General features: G+C 32.3%; 2 protein-coding genes across 4 annotated transcripts; both read left to right on the forward strand.

The window, feature by feature from the left end:
- The first annotated feature begins 1,322 nt into the window (after positions 1-1,322).
- LOC137816655 (guanine nucleotide-binding protein alpha-2 subunit) lies at positions 1,323-9,681 on the forward strand. Of its 3 annotated transcripts, none has more exons than XM_068619891.1 (14): positions 1,323-1,948; positions 2,975-3,149; positions 3,243-3,315; positions 4,014-4,051; positions 4,138-4,227; positions 4,394-4,471; positions 5,254-5,361; positions 5,475-5,576; positions 6,083-6,138; positions 7,497-7,631; positions 7,971-8,064; positions 8,225-8,284; positions 8,364-8,443; positions 9,202-9,681. In XM_068619891.1, the coding sequence occupies exons 2-14, from the start codon at positions 3,063-3,065 to the stop codon at positions 9,377-9,379; spliced, it is 1,179 nt and encodes a 392-aa protein (XP_068475992.1). In that variant the 5' UTR covers positions 1,323-1,948; positions 2,975-3,062; the 3' UTR covers positions 9,380-9,681. The 3 variants fall into 3 exon arrangements, with proteins under 3 accessions (XP_068475992.1, XP_068475994.1, XP_068475991.1); XM_068619893.1 differs by having other exon boundaries at positions 1,527-2,096; XM_068619890.1 differs by lacking the exon at positions 1,323-1,948 and adding an exon at positions 1,957-2,092.
- A 2,462-nt stretch (positions 9,682-12,143) lies between these two features.
- Positions 12,144-18,576, forward strand: LOC137816656 (fatty-acid-binding protein 2). The gene is made up of 10 exons (XM_068619894.1): positions 12,144-12,856; positions 13,126-13,348; positions 15,956-16,031; positions 16,125-16,227; positions 16,520-16,588; positions 17,349-17,385; positions 17,473-17,547; positions 17,636-17,687; positions 17,825-17,869; positions 17,972-18,576. The coding sequence occupies exons 1-10, from the start codon at positions 12,393-12,395 to the stop codon at positions 18,067-18,069; spliced, it is 1,242 nt and encodes a 413-aa protein (XP_068475995.1). The 5' UTR covers positions 12,144-12,392; the 3' UTR covers positions 18,070-18,576.
- Positions 18,577-19,350: the final 774 nt, after the last annotated feature.

A 19,350-nucleotide genomic window follows, 5' to 3' on the forward strand; every position in this document is an offset into this window, starting at 1 on the left:
AAAAATAAAATTATTTAAAAGTTACAAAATTTAAAATGAAAATAATTAAAATTTAATATATTTGAATTCCTAAAAATTATAAAATTTTATATCCCAACACAACATTAAAGTTTTTGCATGGATATATATTTTTATTTATAGCATTCTAAATCAAAAGTTTACGTTAAAAGGTGCAATTGAAGTTTTGTTTGAGTGTGAATATTGGATATATATATTAAAATAAAAAACTAAGAAAAATTAAATAACTTTTTCAATAAATAGTTTATGTATAAATTTAATTTATACAAAATTTACTCGTATAAATCTTCTAAATTCTTTTATTTATATAAATTTATTTTATGATAACGAAATTATCACAAGTTTTTGTTGGAAGTGAAGAGTAAGCTCATTATAGTATTTCATTATATGTATTGGTTTAGTTAGTAAAACATGTGATACTAACTTATTTTTAATATTATGAAAAAATACTAACTTATTTTTAATATATAAAATATTTTCTTAAAAAAACTATACATTTTTTTTATTAGTAGGTTAGTATCAAAGTAAATTTTAAATACTATAATGATAAAGATAAAAAGCAAATTTATTTTGTGTGGAATAAACTCAAATTCGATTCATTTAACCACAAAACAAATTTATTACCAAATAAAAAACTTGAATCAATTTCAATTTAATCGTATTGGTTGGTAGCCGTATATATAGCATACCATGTTGGTAAGCAAGTGGAATATTTGTGACCATAAATGAGTCAAACTTTGACACAATAATAATTTAATAAAAACTTTGGATAAAATAATTTAGAAAGAAGCATGGTCGGTTCAAATAGCATGTCAAGAAAATATTGAAAATGAAAAAAAAGGAAAGTTCAACAAACAAAGACCATTGACCTTTCACTTTGAATTTCCCTTTCCAAAACCAATAAGCTTTGGTCATAAAGTGCAATCTAGAACAATTAACTCCAATATCTTATCCTTTCACATTTATTTTCTGTTTCTTTCTTTGTTTAATATAAACTTAACTTTAAGATTTTATTTACTCATTATACTCCTCTTTTATTTCTCTATCACATTTATTTCACTAAGTTAATTAATTATATTGATTGAAAAAATATTTCTATTCATGCACTAATTTTATCTTTATTAATCATTCATCCTTAACTTTATGTGTGATTGATACAAAGACATTAAGTCTTAACATGTTTTCTAAACATGTCTTATGTCAACATACGAAAACAAAAAATTCAACAAAGGGAACTTTTGAAAAACACTTGTTTATGTGGTGTGTGTGTGTATATATATATATATAAAACATGTTACTAGTTTACACGGTGAAGGTTATAACTAGGCACAGTGGGGTTAGTGTATTTTCCCAAGAAGACACATAGAAAAGTGTTGTAATCGCTCTGGCCTTGCTGTTTCTGTCTTTGACCGAACTGAACCCAAACAAGAGGAAGAAACCTTAGCAGCTTTCGGCGCTCTTTTTTTCTTTAATCTCTATTTTTCTTTCCCTTCTTCTTCATCTTCTTTGCTTCCCATTTTTTTCATATCATATTCATCTCTGTCTCTCTATGACACACTAGTACTTGTTCTTTTCTGTACCCATTATTACCCACACACCCCAAATACTAATATATTATAATCCACTATTTTATTATTATCACTACTATTATTGTTTTTATTACCTTAAACTAAACAAAAACAAGTTTTTGTTTATTGTTGTTGTAATTGTTTTGTTTTTATATACTAGAGTGATGTATCTTCCTGGTTTCTACACTATGTGCAATGAACAAACCAACTGAAGTTGTTGCCTTTTAGCTTCAATCTCTCAACCCAACCAACGCATCATCCAAATCTAGCAGCATATCTCAGCCTGCACTATCACAACTCTGCAAAAGAGAAAAAGAAAAAAGTAAAAGTAAAAGAAAGAGAAACCCTTTACTTGTTTTCAGGTAACCCTCTTGTTTTTCTCTGTTCTATTCTTAATCTCTCTCTAAAGATCGTTCCTTTTCCTGGTTAATTGAGATGGGCTGGATTTTCTTTTGGCTGAGGAGATTTCTGTAATTGATTCTGCACTCGCGTATTCAGATCGAGATGTGGGTTTGTTCCTTTTTGTTGTTGTTGTTGTGTTGATCTTGCATTTGGTTTCTGTACCATTTTGGAATGTCTTTTTCTTTTGGTTGTTAACTTTGATGGGTTGATTGGACTTTGCATGCTAATGGTGGTATTTGAGGTGCTGAATTTTCTTGCTAAGTATTAAGAGGTTAATTTGTTTCTGTTTTTAGGTATGGTACTGCCTAGCTGACCAATGATAACATTAATAGAAGCAAGGAAGGAAAAATGAGTGTATGCCCAAATGAATTGTTTGCTTTCTTCTTTTGTCTGTGGATTGGGGAGGGGGGGTGTTAGCGCATAAGAGATTTATGACTTGATTATTTTGGTAAACCCAAAAAGCACACTCTTAAGGCACAGTATAACAGTGGTTCGTGTAAAATTCTGTCGAAGTCCTAGGTATCTTAGTTATCCTCATAACCTTGTCCTCAACATGGGGGGGTACTTGTAAGAATATCTGATTGGTGGGCTTAGCCATATATGGTGAAATTCTGGGTACATTGCTGTTACCTTGGACCTTTGTGTCACTCGTACTTTATTCCTGCATGATTACTAAATTGTTCCCAGTTGTGAAAAAGTGGAGAATTTCCTACTGTCCATTCAAAATTGCATTTTGGCCTTTTGGAAAAATAACTTATTCAGAATAGTTCTCAACTTCAAATATAACGTGGCAAATATTTTGGCACATATAGGTTTTAGTTCAACCTGTTATCAAGCTGTGCATGAGTCAGTTTTACTTCACTTAGCTGTCTTATTAGGCTGAATGGAATACCAACTTATGAAGTGACTTGAGATCTTCCTTTGCAAGGATGACGGTTTCTGTTTGTCTTGTTTTGGCTGCTGACACTATTTAGTTTTTTTGTTAGGTGAAATGAAGCCCGCTAATGCAAGTACACATTAGAGACGGGCATTGAAACTCAGTGATTTCTGGTGGAGCTTGACTAGTCATCTTCTATGCTGTCTTGTGTAACAGAAAATATGGGCTTACTCTGTAGCAGAAACCGGCGTTATAATGATGCTGATGCTGAAGAAAATGCACAGGTCAATAATAGTAAAAAAAGTACATGCTTTCTAAGATCTTAATCTTAAAGTGTCACATAGCTTTTAATTTGATAAATGTGTGTGAATTTGCAGACTGCAGAGATTGAAAGAAGAATAGAATTGGAAACAAAGGCTGAAAAGCACATTCAGAAACTTCTACTACTTGGTACAGTTTTCTCAGGCAGTTTCCTTATATATCTTTTGCATATATGCTTCACTGATACATTTTGAAGCTAAAGTTAATTAAACGAATTGATTTATAGTAGAGACTCTTGGAATCTAGTATTGTGTAAGTGTTGATGATGCTAACCAGATTTGAAGGACTCATATTTTTTTATCTAGTATCTGCTGGTGATTGGAGTGTTTCCAAAAACACTTGGTGCCCAGATCTGTAATGACACTGTTACACATGTTATCATTTTTTTGTCTCCTATATGAAGAAAGCTGCAATCTCTGTAGTATAAGGTCTTTTACTATTAAAAAAATGAAGGTCGCTTATCTTCTGATTGAGCTTACATGATAAAGTATTAATCCTTGCAGCACTCATTCTTCTAGATAAAAATATTGTCACAAAAAGTGTTTTAGTTTCTGTTGTTGAGGAAAATATTTGATGATTTTGTATACTCATGTTCTTGGGTCAGACCTTTAAGATTTGGAATAACTCATTAAGCAGGATATCAGGTTTTCCTCATTCATTTTAGATGACTTCTTCTGTTAGTTTAGTGGTCTATCCTCTTCCCATTCATTATTGCCATATTCCTTTAATTGAATCATATATGCAATAAGTACTTGATTTCTTCCTTAGTTGCTTTTCTTATTTTTCTTCTGGACTGATTTAAAAGTGTCAACTTTCCTGTTGTTTAGGAGCTGGAGAGTCAGGGAAATCCACAATATTTAAGCAGGTAAGAAAAAACATTGATGTCCTTGTTTTGGCTTTGTATATACTTGCTTGACTGTTGATATTTATTTGTTTGTCTGTACTATGCAGATAAAACTTTTGTTTCAAACTGGCTTTGACGAGGCAGAACTAAAAAGCTACTTACCAGTCATTCATGCTAATGTGTATCAGACAATAAAAGTACGCAATACTTGAAAGGGTGTGTTAATTATTTTTCTCTTTAAAATACAGAGTTTGCAGTGTCCACTGCTTATAGTCTGAAAAAGTTTTTTTTTATGAATTGAGTTTTATTGGAGGTAGTTGAGTATAATGTTTTCCTTAATATATAATTGATGTGTTTATACAGTTACTGCATGATGGATCAAAGGAGTTTGCCCAGAATGATGCTGATTTTTCAAAGTATGTTATATCCAATGTAAATAAGGTAGTTTACTGTTACCATCTCTATGATCCCCTACTATGATATGGCCAAGAATTTTAGGATGTGGTTTTCAAAGTATTGCAGCTGTGTAATTTTAGTTCCTCCATCAGTCTTGAATCAATAATTTAATTGATTTTGCCAATGTAGCACTAGATGATGACATGTTGATGACAAGTCAGCTAACATGTTGCTCAACACATATTTGATGGGACTTTATTACGCTCTTAGACCCTTTGGAGCCACAATCATTTGCAATAAAAATGCAATTAAGCCACTTTAGCTTATGTGTTAGGTAACATGCCAACTACCACAGCATCATCCAATCTGATGAATATTTGACGAAGGACTAAAATGGAATAATTATGATTCTGAGAGGACCCCCAACATGTGCAATTGGAATTTGGGAGATCAAAATTGCACAATTGCGATATTTGGGGAACCAAAAGTTAAATTAAGCCAATAATTTATTGGAAATATAATATAAAACAATTTGTGGGTCTTTTACGCAACAACTTAAGATTTTGGAATAGTTGGTTCATGATCTGAGATATCAAAGTCTCTACAACCAAGTATAGAGTTTGATCTTAGTCATTCCCATTCTTCTGATAAAAGGTTGAATTTTTGGCACGAGGTAGATGGACCTGTGCATTATCCATACTTCAAAAACAATAGTAATATAAAACCATTCACCTGTCTTCATCCAACAGCTTCAGCATTTGGGATAGTGGTTCGTGACAGGATTTTTTGTCTGAATTCAAATGAAGCTTTCTTAATTTTTCTGTCAGGAAATTGGGGAAAAGTTATCCGAAATCGGAGGCAGGCTAGATTACCCACATCTCACAAAGGAACTTGCACAGGAAATTGAAAATCTGTGGAAGGATCCTGCAATTCAGGTGGCTAGAAGTCGTACTTTTGTTTCTTTTACTTAATTCTTGCTATGTTGTCGTTTTTTTTGACATAAGCTAATTAGTATTGTGGACCACGTATTTATTTTATTTTTCTGTAGGAGACATATGCCCGTGGTAGTGAGCTTCAAATTCCAGATTGTACTGATTATTTCATGGACAATTTGCAAAGGTTGTCTGATGCAAACTATGTTCCAACAAAGGTAGCCAAAATCTATCATACTTTTACACGTATTTTAAATCTAATTCATAATTTTATTTTTATTTTTATCTGCCCTTGGTACATTGCAGATCTGATTTATTTCTTGGTTGATGTGGTATTTTTTATTTTCTAAATGTTTTGGGTTTGAAGGCCCAAATTATTTTTATTTCTTCTCTTCCTACTTTTGTTGGTGTAAGACTTAACAGGTCCAGGTTACAACCCATGACGCTTCTATTTTATTACTAATAAAAATTGTGATTAAAAAGGGTCTGAAAAAAATTATTTACTTCAAATTTGTAAAAGATCAAGCAATATGATGTCATTCTTGATCTGAAAAATAATTAGTGGTATGTGATCCTGTTCTGATCGGCCTTATTTTTCTTAACTTAACTTATAGTTTTCGTACTATATTCTGCACAAATAGAGGATCTATCTCGGAAGAAGTTCACCAAAATTTTGTACACTCATAATTTTTTCATAATTTCTCACTCTGTTTTACAACTGCAGGAGGATGTTTTGTATGCTAGAGTGCGTACGACTGGGGTTGTAGAGATCCAGTTCAGGTAAACATGCTGTTTGGCTTGTTACTTCTTACTATCCTTGTTGGTGGTGCTTTTTAATTCAGAGTAAAGATATATCACCTGCATCGATTTACAGCAATATCATTTTTCTATATTTGAATACGAATCAAGATTCGGATAACAAATGCATTGGAGGAGAGAAAGTATGGTAGCATAGCACCTATTAAGGATAAGATTGTAGAATCTTCAGTATGATGATTTGGTCTTGTGAGAAGAAGACCAATAGAAGCAACGTGTAAGAAGAATTTATCATATCAGATGACAGGGATAATATGTAGAGGTTGAGCAAAACCAATAAAAGGTTTCAATGAAACCATTAAGACAGACTTAGATCTAAATGACTTTTCTACTGACTTGTTGAACACAATTGCAAAGTTTAATCCATGTAACCTACCCTACTTAGTGGGAAATGACTTTTTATTTTTGCACTCTTTCATATAAGTTTCACAATATCCTCCAAAGGGGACATAAAAAACTACGTTAGATTTCTGCATTTGCTGAGTGCTATTATTACTTGGAGATTGTCCAAATGTGGCCCTTAAGTGATACTTAAAATTAAGGCTTTTGTTCTCTTCTGTTATTGTTGTTTGTTGTTGTTAGCAAGAGTTACCATTTTCGGTGAATCTTGTTATGTTTGACGAGGGAGGAAAGGGGCTGCCTGTTTGGCGTTGCTGCCAACAGGATGGAGTCACATCTAGATACGTTAGAGGAAATGGTTACCCATTTGTTAGCCAATATGGTGTTACCATAAAAGGTGTCAAAATCTAGGAGCTATAGCCATCTTGTGGATTTGGCCAGCTAGAGAAAGAGGTATTGCATGACTTTCCCAATTTCTTTGTCATGATCCCTCTATTCCAATTCTAAAACTGTTAGGCGCAGACACAAGAATAATTTTATATTAATTTTTATGTTAGTAATAAGTTAAGATATTATATCTATCAATTATATTTTCAATCTATACTTTGAGCTGCCTAATTCTCCTTTCTTTAGTAATCGTAAACCTATAATTCTTTCAACAGTTCTTGCATTGTTCTTACATTTGATTGCTGTAATTGGATAGATCATGGTTGTATGTTTTTTTCTGTTCTTGACCAGACTACATCATATCCATATCCACCTTCTCATATTATCTAAATGGTTAAAAATGATCAAAATCTGGTTGCATTACATCTTTTGTTTTTGTTTTTCAAATGATCTTTGTTATGCTTGTCTCAGTGTGTTTGTGACTGATGAATGTACTTGATATTCACTGTCACTTTTTATTTTTCTTTAACATAATATGACGTACAGTGTAAAACTGCTCAACAACATATCTTGGTATGTCTTTGCTATTTTGACAGTCCTGTTGGGGAAAATAAAAAAAGTGGTGAAGTCTACAGACTCTTTGATGTTGGTGGCCAGAGAAATGAGAGGAGAAAGTGGATCCATTTGTTTGAAGGAGTTTCAGCTGTAATATTCTGTGCTGCAATTAGCGAGTATGATCTTCCATCTGTCTCTTAATTTTAATTTGACCTTGTCAACTCTCAAAAACACAAGATTTTTGGTTATATTAGATACTATCTGATATTACTTTGTCACTTCTTCAGTAGTTGTTTAATTATCAGACACACATTTCACTTAAATGAATACACAAATTGTACTCCTGCTGCGTGTATGTTTGGTTTAGTTACTGATAAAAAAATGCTGGTGTGCAAAAAATAATTGATGCTAGGACTAACAAAAATTCTTGCATTCTTCCAATATTTCTGGCTAGAGGACATCACAAGTATTAAACATATAGACTTAAAAGGTATTGACATTAAACTTGCCTTCAGGTATGATCAAACACTTTTTGAGGACGAAAACAGAAACAGAATGATGGAGACTAAGGAACTTTTTGAGTGGGTCCTGAAGCAACCATGTTTTGAGGTTAACTTTTTATAGTCTTTTTTACCTTCAACTTTCTACTACAATTACGTAGATATTTCTTATGCCAACCTTTTCTTTCTTTGGTTCCTTTATATTTTTTCATGAGTTGACATTTCTATCTATCTTACACAATAATTATGTCCTTCTCTTTTCCACACAGAAAACATCCTTCATGTTATTCTTAAACAAGTTTGACATATTTGAGAAGAAGATCTTGAAAGTAAGAACCATCTGAATATTGTACATTCTTTCTGGAGAGGTTATCATCATTTCAGTGTCTAATGTCTTGCATTGTGCAGGTCCCACTTAATGTATGTGAATGGTTCAAAGATTACCAACCTGTTTCAACAGGAAAACAAGAGATTGAGCATGCATACGAGTAAGCAACTTCTTTGTACTAAGGCATATAGAATAATGGAAGCTGCTGAAGTAGTTTATCCTGGCAAATATAGTCCTTCCAAGTTCAGCATTCTTACTTTGTTGTGTAACTGCTTTCTATAGCATGATAAGCCAAAAGAATCTTGGTTGTGTTGTGTTTTCATCAGAACCATAAAAAGGGAATAATACTCATGTTGATGCTTTTGTATATAATCTTGTAAGCAAGGTTATGAAGGGTAGTTTGGTTTAAGAAAATGTTTTTTTTTTAAAATTTTATGTTTTCACTTTTAATTATAATAACAGTTATATCATTTTCATGTAAATCTTATTTTCAATAGAAGAAACTAGAACCAACTTTATATTTTTCTGTTTTCTTTGGTTCTTGTACAAATTTTTGTTCCTTATTTTCAAACATTGTAGAGAAAATAGTTTATGAACTGAATTTTATAATTCAATCACAAATTGTCTATGATAATTATCTCAAAAACCATACTAGAATTTCTGATTGGTTGACACATCTTCAAAAGAAACCGTGCATAGAAATTAAACTCACTGCTTTATAGGAATGACTGGAAACAACTTTTATCTGTTTTCTGTTTACATTATTTTCTACATAAACGTTGCAAAACAGGATATAAAGAGAAAACCGAGTGACTGTTTCTGTAGTTAAAAGTGGAAAAGAGGAAATTTGAAGCACTTGATGATTAGTTTTTCTTAACCAAGAAAACTAGTTGACTTGTGTACACTCTTTGTTTTCAGGTTTGTGAAGAAAAAATTCGAGGAATCATATTTCCAGAGCACTGCTCCTGATCGTGTAGATCGTGTCTTTAAGATCTACAGGACCACTGCCCTTGATCAGAAGGTTGTGAAGAAGACTTTCAAGCTTGTTGATGAGACTTTGAGGCGGAGAAATCTGTTTGAAGCTGGCTTGTTATGAGCAGTGAGTGAACCATATATGTTATAAAAAGGGATAACATATACAATATTTAACATTGAAGAGGTGATCAGATTTTGGGTATACTAGGGGTCAGGTATACTAAATATTAAAATCGATTTGTTGATTTGTATTTTCAAGTTAATCTTGTTGAGATTGAGTGAGTGGAGAAGAAGGGCCTTGTTGTTGATCTCCACATCCATCTTCAAAGGGCAAAATTTGTTACTCGAGTTTAAGATTTGATGATACCATAATTTGTGATCATGTTTTTACAGATTGAAAGATATATTTCATATTTCGTGTCAGTGATCATACTTTGCCTCCTACTTCTGTCGTGTTCATGTGCATGCATGTTCCATGCACACGTGTAAATAATTTTGAAACGTGCTGTCATTTGCTTCTTTCTGGAGTTTTGAATTCCAACCTATATTCATTTGCTTCTGAATACTTGTTTCCATTAGTGGTCGGCATTGGTGTTCTTTTCTATGATGTTGGAGACATGTTTTAACACATTATTCACGTGTACACGTTTTCTTTGATGACTTGTGTTGTGTTTTTGTGTTTCACACATCTTTCATAATACAAACAGAAAATTTCAAATGTCTTCAGCTGTCACCGATTTTTTTCTATTGATTTTGTCAATGGCTAAGTAAGACTTCTTTTTAATTATTTCATTTGTTACTATTTATTAAACTTTTTTTTAAATTACTCACACCCTTTTAAAAAATTAGTTAAATTAATTGAAATTTTCTATTGTTGAAAATAATTCTTGTCATATTTGAATGATTTTATTGAAAAATAATTATCATCATATTATAAACGTATATAACATTTTTTATTTTATTTAAAATGGATTGATTTTGTTTTATTTTTGTTTTGCATTCTTTTACTCTTATAATTAATTGTGTATCATACAAATCAAGGGCTAATTTTAGTTTATTCCCACGTTTGCACTATCAGTTTCACTTGTCCCTGCATAATTAAATACAAAATTCACCTACAAGTGAGAAATACAAAATTTGTTAATAAAAAAATGTATGCATGTTATGAGTATATATTTAATACTCAAAGAGCTATCTTTTCAAATTCAACCATTTAAATTAATTGGCTGATCTAAATAGTATCATATATATATATATTATAAAAATAATATAAACATGATCATATTAAAATAAAAAAAAAGAAAGAAACGACTTCTACAAGGCACGAAATATATTAAATAATGATTTTATGAAAAAATTATTGCAAACATATCCTAACATTAAAAAAAAAACAATTTATTTAAATTAAAAATTAAAGAGATGTTAAACACGTAAAGAATGTCTCAATACAAACTATTACATAACGTTATTATTAGTTAAAATAGTTTTTTAATATTTTTTTCTCAAAGGAAGAAAAAAAAAGTAATAATGGAAGACACAGCATAATCGTGGGAATGTGATTTTAGATTCCTTTTACGAAAAGTATACGAAAAAGATGCACACGACACCGCAAGTCAAATAAAGACTACGATAACAACATATAATAAAAAAAATTCATTTAATATATAGAAATTTGTTTTTTGTTATATTTTTAATAATATTTTTAAATTATAATACAAAATTTATGATGGAAAGCGTCTATATAAAAAATAAATAAATAAATAAAATCACATAAAACAATATATAATAAATACTACATTTAATTATCTTGATTTATAACCTAATGACGAGTAATTAAAAAATACCAAACATTATATAATAATTTTTTTTCTTATTTTTTAACTATATATTTTTTAGATTTTTCTTTTTTCAGAGACATGTTAGCACAACTTTTATTGATCAGAAAGAAATGCATAAAATAAATTATGACTATTTTATTTATATTTTAATACTTTGCTTTTTAAATCGTCCATCGATTCAATTTATCATTTTTTATCTCTACTTTAAAATTAAATCCCAATATTTTTAAGAAATGGTCAATAATTAAAAACAACTTCACAATTGACTGATAGTCAAAATGACAGTAATAAGAATATACATTTTTTGACACACTTTATTATCAGTAAAAAATTATTGAAAACTAAAAAAAATAATGAAATAAAGTTATAAATACCAACAGAAACACATATTTGTCTATCCCCTATTATCAATAAAAAATTATTAAAAAAATAAAAAAGGTAATAAAAAGAATTATAATTAACAAAGATGTTTCGCAATATAGTTTTTATTTTTCAAATATTATTTTACGGTATCAACTTTTTATGTCCGAGAACATGTTTCGCAAACTATGTTTTTTAATAAAGAAATTGTAGGTCATATCGAGAACATGTCTATAAATTATTTAATAATTTTTAATGTGAATAAATCAAACTAAAAATTAAAAAATATAGAAAATTAAGTTATATGTTTAACCTAATAATACAGCTAATGTAGAATAATTTGTAATTGATTAAATTGTGTATTAAATGAAAACATGTATAATATTTCAAAATTTCAAAACAAATAGAAATAAAAAATTAACTCCAATAAAAGTTATTACCAAAGAGTATCTGGAAGTGAGAAACCGACCTCAATAGCCGGTTGTAAAATCACGTGATAGAGAAAGAGATTCTAAAGGTCATAAACGTAATTCACTCGTTTTCAAAGATCATTTTGTGATCAAAACGGTGGGCCATGGAAACTTCAGAACCGTGAAACGCAGAAAAAGTGCCTCCACGATTTGTCCCTTTTCCAATTTTACCCTGAAAAGATCGCTTTTGAGTTGAATCCTCCTTGACTTTCTCTTCTCTCCCCTTTCCCTGTCCAAAGCATATACCCTTCTCTTATTTAATTCCGTTTTTCTCTCTTTCCTTCTTATTTCCTTCGGCATCACAACAAAGCCAATATTCACGTTGCGGCTCGCAAAATCCCAATAGCTTCGCATTCAATTATTCTGCGATCCCAACTGAACAGAACCTTTTCGTCTCTCTCTCCCTCTCGAACGCCGCCAGAACGCGCTTCGCAGGTTCTTCAGCTGATCGCCGTCGTGCGTCGCGATGAATAACGATTTCGTCTGGCTACCTTCGCTGTATTCGGATCCCGAAGTGTTCACCTATTTGGAGCCATTCCTGCTGCGCAATTCTCTGAGCTCGCGCTTCGTGCATTCGCTCGCCAACAATCCCGGAAGTTTCGCGATCGGAGAGGCCTTCGGACACGTGTCGCGGTTCGCCGGCGCGTTTCTGGTGTGGCTCTCACGCGCTTCGACTTTCAATGTGGCGCGTTCCCTGCGCGGTTCTCCTCCTCCTCCTCCTCGGTTTGGTGGTGCGCAGGTTAAGGCCGTGGCCACGAATGTGCGCCTGTTCGGGTTTCCGTTTCGATCGAAGAGGAAATCGTTTGCGTCTGTGAAGTTGGGGAGGGTTTCGAGTTTGGCGATGAAGATGATTTGGAGTGAAGCGAAGAGGCTTCGGTCGTTACCTCTTCTGTCGCTGGCTGCTGCGTTTGTTCCACCGTTTCACAACTTGTATGTAACGTTACAAAAACTGAGATGCTGATTTTATTGATTTTCTGGGATATGTTGGATGATATCTAATTAGAATTTAATTTAAATGCACTCTAATTACATTGCAACTCAAGTACAGGTTCTGATGGTTAGTTAAGTTTGTTTAATTTTATAGTAATAATTTTAAAATGATATCTAAGATGATTTTTTATTTATTCTATACTTCAATTCGTGCATAGGCTAGTTTTGCTTGTCATTTTCTTATTAATTTTTTAAAATTTTGCATATAGGTCATCGAATGTACTAGCTTGCCCATTGCATAGTCCTGATATGCAAGTGTATGGAACCATTGACCAAGTGCCTAAGGAGGTTGAATGCCAAGGATGTCCGTTCCTATCGTATCTTGAGTTAAACGAAGCAAAACCTGCAGTCGAGCCTAAAACTGGCATTGAATTTCCTTTGGTTCTAGACAATATATTTGTTGGAGAGAAGGATTTCGGCTTCAACTCCGAGGTTAATATTTTGTTTGGAAAATTCTCTTCTGGTTCTTTTGGGCATTATGCTCTTTTGTGTGTAGGGTTTATGTGCTCCATGCAACTGCTTTGGACTTTTAGTTAAGAATTTCTTGCTAGATTCTTTGCATGATTGATATCTAGTAGTTAAAGAAAAAGGTGGCTATCAAATACATAGGACCTGTTCAGGTACATTTTTCCATAATATAGGAGTAAAAAATAAGAAAGAAAGAAAAAATAAACTTCTTTATAAGTAAAAATTGGTTTATTAAAAATTATCTTTTAGAGAAGCCAAAACTAATATGAGAAAACTTCTACAAATAAATTATACATAAGATAACTTTAGCTTTTAGAGAAGTTCATTTCATTTTTCCTTCTTACTTTCTCTTTAAAAGTGTTTTTGGAGATTTTTTTCCCAAACATGTCTATAGTTGATAAGAAATTTAGGTAGTTTTTTTGTTGGTGCTGGAAATTTAGTTTGCTAGTGTAATGGGGTGGGTTACCATGCAACAAGACGTACTTATCGAGAGCATATAGTTTAGAAGATACCTAGTAGGTTAGCTTAGGAGTCTAAGATCCATGTCTATGGAATAGTACGGAGCACCAATTTCTTGTAGTGAAGAACTGAAGGTTCCAATTTTATGGAATATTATTCCTGAAAAATGCTTGTAAGAGGGGGTGGATATGAAGTAAAAGATGTGAATCAAAGGTTTGAGTGATAGGAACCAAAGTGACCATGTCTTTCTTCAAAGATTTAAGTTGAGTATTTACAGTTTAGAGGGGCCATGTATACATGAGAGCGGATAATAATGGCCAAAGATGTGCCTTCCAAGTCTATTTGTTTAGGCTTCTTAGCCTTCCATAACGGGGAGTTGTACTTGAAAAATTCAAATGGCATGTCCTTTGCAGCAGTATGGGGGCAACATTATATGAGGATAAATTATTCTTTTCTTATTTTCCAACTTAAAGGAAGCCTAATGCTGCGTACGCTTGACTCCCAACGGGAATCACTTACCAAGGCACCAAACCTTAGTGGAGTTGCCCCTCTCTTAAAAGTCTTACATCCTGCATTATAGCACATCTCCTGGAGAAATGTCAGAGTCATTGTCTGATTGACACCTTATCCACCTTCATTATCAAGGGGCCAATGCTTCTTGGGTGAATGTATTTGTGTTGGCACTTCTCGGAATTGGGTTAAGAGATACTCATTTTTTAACATTCTTGTACAATTAGCTAGTAGTAGTGTTGGAAAAGTGGTAGAAGGAAGGGAGAACAAAGATGAGAGAAGAAAAAAATTCACTGAATGACGAAAGTGATTACATTGGAGCTGCAAAGTAACCTATATATACAAGTAGAGAAGTAACTAATAATTTAACTTTGTCTTCATCATTGAACTAACTAAACACAACCGATGAACCATGTGACAGTACATCCGAGTTGGAGGATGTGTTTCTAGAATTCCAACTTTTGGGATAAACAATGCATCTCATTAATAAATAAATAAAACACTAATTGAAAAATGCAAGTATTTATGCTGTAATCACAATTGGCTAACAAGAATTTGAATCTAAAATTCAATGCTGAAAAGAAGTTTTAGTAGAACTTTCTTTAGGCCTATTATTATTCTTGTATCTCAATGGTTTATGACCCAAGAAAAATGAATCTTGCAAGAATTATAAGTGAAATAGAACCAAAAATTTTATTTGGAATAAGTTTCACTGGATTTATTGTTAGGTCTGTTGCCAGAGTAATCACTGGTCACCATCCAATCACTTTACATTAGGGCTCTGTAGGCCACCAAACAGCATTGCATTTTGATACTAAAGAATCCTAAATGTACGTCATGAGTCAGAAATAAAATAAGATTTTAGAATCTTTAGAATCATTGAAATTTTGTTGGAAGAGGCTGAGGGTAAAGGAAGGAAAATTTTTGGTTTATTGTCTGTGGAAATGAAAGATGCAGGAAGAGAAGGATGACAATGACACTGCTATACCATGGTTTCTGGACTGAGAGAGAGAATCGGAAATAGGATCTGAAATCCACATAGGGGCTCCATAGGTCACCAAACATCATTATATTGTGATACCAAACCATCGCAAATGTAAATCATGAATCAGAAATAGAACAAGATTTGAAGTAGAATTTGAGAATGATTTGATGGAATAGGCTGAGGGAAAATGAAGGAAAATTTTCCAAATATTTTCTGAGAAAATAAAAAGATGCAGAAAGGAGAAAAGAAAAGAAAAGGATGAAGATGACAGTGTTATACGGAGAGGGAAATTTACTTAGTCACAAACTGACTTATTATTTTGGAAATAACTGATACTTCCATTCTGTTAGTCAAAACTCAGCCATGAACCAGATGTTGTGATTTACGGAACAGGTAATTGGGTGTAAGAGAATAGTAAGTTATTTTTCAATTCCTTGCGTTATATGTAGTATTCAAGAATTGTCAGTGGTGTGATCTGGTAACTTGTTTTAGTTTCCACTTTCCAGTTCCTTTTAATTAATTTTATTTGCCTATTATGCTATTGCCACATGCTTTGGTTGAGATTCCATTTTTACCTAGTATTTTTCAGATAAACTGATGATTTAAATTTGCTTCAGGTCCTGGTTGGAACAGGATCCAGAACCATGACCATTGTTAAAATCAAGTCACTGAAAGTCTATGCTTTTGGAGTTTGTAAGCTTTCTTGATTACTTGATTATATCCTCCTTCCTTTTGAACAGACAGATTATTATTGGTGCTTCTTGTGTAACTCTTCGTCTTTAACAGATATTCATCCGTACTCCCTCTGTGAGAAATTGGGGCCAAAATATGCATCAATTTCTGCTGATGAACTGAATAACCATCATGACTTGTACAGGGATCTTCTCAGGTCTCAAACATCATATTTTTGATAAATCTATAAAATGTTATTTATGATAGATTGCTCTTATCAGTAATAACAACTAGTCATGCATTGATTATTATAACGTACATATGAAAATGTGTGGAGTGGAGTTTTCTATGAACATAGGTCGATTTAATCAATTGGATATCCTTAGTCTGGATTTAGATCAATATTATCTACTTCTAAGATTTGCTAACTTAAAGAAGCAATTGGTTGGTTTCATGTTTATGGGATTTATTCTTAATTTTGATGGAACTGTCGTTTTCTACCATTGCAGGGAGGATATCAACATGACTGTTAGACTTGTTGTAAATTGCAGGGGTATGAAAATTAACAGTGTGAGAGAGTAAGTAATAGTTTTATCTTCTGAATTGTGTGATTATGAATAATTTTTTCACAATTAGATTTGGCATTCCTGCACTTTTTTTTTTTTGAAGATATAAACTGTTTTTTTTTTCTATAAAAAATATTTAATCTTAATATTCTGGTCTCTTCAAACATTTCTTTTGGCAACGTTTCTAAAGTCCAAATCTCAGTTTTGGGTATTGCTATTGTACAAATCTCGATGTACCAATACTTAGTAATTTTTTCTTTTTCCCACTAAGAATTCGCTGAACCATGTTTGAATTAGAAATGATTTAGTTAATTTAGATTTGAGTAATTTTTGGGACTACTGGATGAAGTTTATAAAAGAGTCTGGTGTGATGCTATTCTAATGCGGTGGTGTTGTTAGAGAGCTAAAACTAGGGCTACGGTAAATAACCTAAACTTGAGAACAAAGAAAGTAAAAAGGGAAATAATACTAAAATTTTCATTTCTTTATAACGCAAATTACACAATAACAATACCTTAAATAACCTACAACTACGCACCTAATCGGATGACAACCTTACATGTGTCATCATCCAACTTTAGGAAACAAAGAACATATTAAATAATTAAAATAACTTAGTCCCATCTGATATGATATTTGGGCAACTTAATTTTGGGCCTAGAGCCCATACTAGGTGCGGCCTTAATATAGAGATGTTAGGCTTTACAATTGATTATAGAAGTACATGGTAAAGCAACATGCTGCTGATTTGTTTTGGTATTTTTGGTTGCAGTGCTTTTGAAAAATCACTTCGAGCTCGATTAGTAAAGGTACTCTATCTATGTAGGAAAAGGAATTTTAGTTGTTTCAACTGTTAGTTCAAATTTTAACGCCCTTTGTACTCCAATTTTTGTCAGACAAATCCTTCCACGGACTTTCATTGCCTAGAGACATTTGGTTCGTACTTCGAAGAGAATATCTCAATACCTTTGGTAATTAATTTATCAATATGTTTATTTTCTGTTTTATTAAATTTACTACTGATGTCAGAGTTACATTAGATATATTGCAATGTTGCAGGGAACAGTAATTGAGTTCAAACAAACAATTGATGGGCGTCTGATCACTAAAAGTGAGTTATATTTTCCAACACGTATTTGACTTCTGAAAATGTTTATACTGTTTGCCTCTGGGCAGACGAGGATTAAACTCATCTTTTGTGTCTTTTCTGTGTTGTGTGAACTGAAAGTGTTCGTTTTACCTGTACAGTTAGTGGCAATCAGATAGGAAGTGTCCACAGCAAAGACTTGTGTCGTAAGTCATATTCAAATACATGTGGTTGCATTGCGCCAGTTTGAATTTGTATTTCTTTTATCTTCAGTATGAAACTTACCTCATGATCTCATTTTAACTTAGGGGCTTTCTTTGACATGTACATTGGAGATGTCCCTGTGAGCGAAGAAACTAAAAAAGAGATCGGCACGAACATAGCAAATATTATTAGGAGGTGCTAAAAAGATTCGTTTTCTACCCAGTTGTTGTCCTATTTTTAGAAAGGACATTTGGTCATGGGTAAATGGCATATACCCTAACTTATAGTAGAAGCAGTGGTTTCTTGAAATTGATTTGAACCCGCTTTAAAAAGTCATTTGCAGGCATTACTTCTCAAGGTTCGTTCTTTGAATCATACAAGTCTTTAGGATAGCTTAAATTGGAATGTGACGGAAAATTCTTTCTGTTCCAATTGATTTTATCATTATGTTCATGGTCTCGATGCCCTTATCCATCGTGTTAGATGTACAGTCATTTTAGAGAATGAAAGGAAAAAACGTTGATACAATCTTTCTGCCCCTTTGCTTGCTCAAGCAAATAAGTTATGTCACTTTTATATTCAGTACAGTATTGCGTTCAGCTTAGCAGCGATTAGATTCTGTTGAGATTGATTTTATGGCTATTTTTGGGTTGGATAATATCTCTTGTAATGTGTTTTGTTAAGTTATTATTACGGTGTTGAGGTGTAATATTTGGATTATTGCTTCTTTTATTTGTTTTCACGTTGACTAATCATTTGTCATTTTCAACTTAGTCTCTCCTTTCAACTATGTTTTCTTTTTTAGTCCAATGAAAAATTAAATTACAAATCAACCAAACCAATCTTGGAATGGCCAGAAAATGAGTCACTTCGTTTGACTCCTTAGCAACATGAATGAACAAATAGTTTAATTTCTCTTCATAACATGCTGCAATATGTGCATAGGATAGAAGTCCCATTTTTCTTCTTGCAACTCCCTACCTTCTTGTATTATGATATGAAAAGTCTATATTTTTAATTATTTTGAATTGTAGAGTTCAAAAGGTATTAGACTATTCTAAAATAATTCTATATTTTAAATTGTAGAATTCGAATTTTGAATGGTAGAATTTGAGAGGTATTCGAGAAAAATACATTTTGAATTTTACAATTTAATTTAATTTGAAATATAAATCAAATTGTAGAATTTATAAGATGAATTATACAATTTAAAAATAAAGAAATAAAATTATACAATTTGAAAATGAAAATAACGAAGGTGTTGGGAAAAAATTGCATAGAACTTTGGAAAAAAAGAAACCCAGTTTCTTCGCCACCTGGGGCTATAGTATGCTTAAGCATGTTCCAAGGGTTGGGCTGTTCACCCATTAAAGCGGTACGTGAGCTGGGTTTAGAACGTCATGAGATAGTTCGGTCCATATTCGGTGTAGGTGTTAGAGCATTGAGAGGACCTTTCCCTAGTACGAGAGGACCGGGAAGGACG

The sequence above is a fragment of the Phaseolus vulgaris genome, chromosome 1 (genome assembly GCF_000499845.2).
Source record: "Phaseolus vulgaris cultivar G19833 chromosome 1, P. vulgaris v2.0, whole genome shotgun sequence".
NCBI classification, from domain to species: domain Eukaryota; kingdom Viridiplantae; phylum Streptophyta; class Magnoliopsida; order Fabales; family Fabaceae; genus Phaseolus; species Phaseolus vulgaris.

Excerpts from the sequence above, each read along its gene's own strand:
- LOC137816656 (XM_068619894.1), top strand. The coding sequence starts at position 12,393 with ATGAATAACGATTTCGTCTGGCTACCTTCGCTGTATTCGGATCCCGAA. Across the intron at positions 16,032-16,124 it reads AGTCTATGCTTTTGGAGTTT|ATATTCATCCGTACTCCCTC; the intron begins GTAAGCTTTCTT and ends CGTCTTTAACAG. Across the intron at positions 16,228-16,519 it reads TTGTACAGGGATCTTCTCAG|GGAGGATATCAACATGACTG; the intron begins GTCTCAAACATC and ends CTACCATTGCAG.
- LOC137816655 (XM_068619891.1), top strand. The coding sequence starts at position 3,063 with ATGCTGTCTTGTGTAACAGAAAATATGGGCTTACTCTGTAGCAGAAAC. Across the intron at positions 3,316-4,013 it reads TCAGAAACTTCTACTACTTG|GAGCTGGAGAGTCAGGGAAA; the intron begins GTACAGTTTTCT and ends CCTGTTGTTTAG. Across the intron at positions 4,052-4,137 it reads AATCCACAATATTTAAGCAG|ATAAAACTTTTGTTTCAAAC; the intron begins GTAAGAAAAAAC and ends TGTACTATGCAG.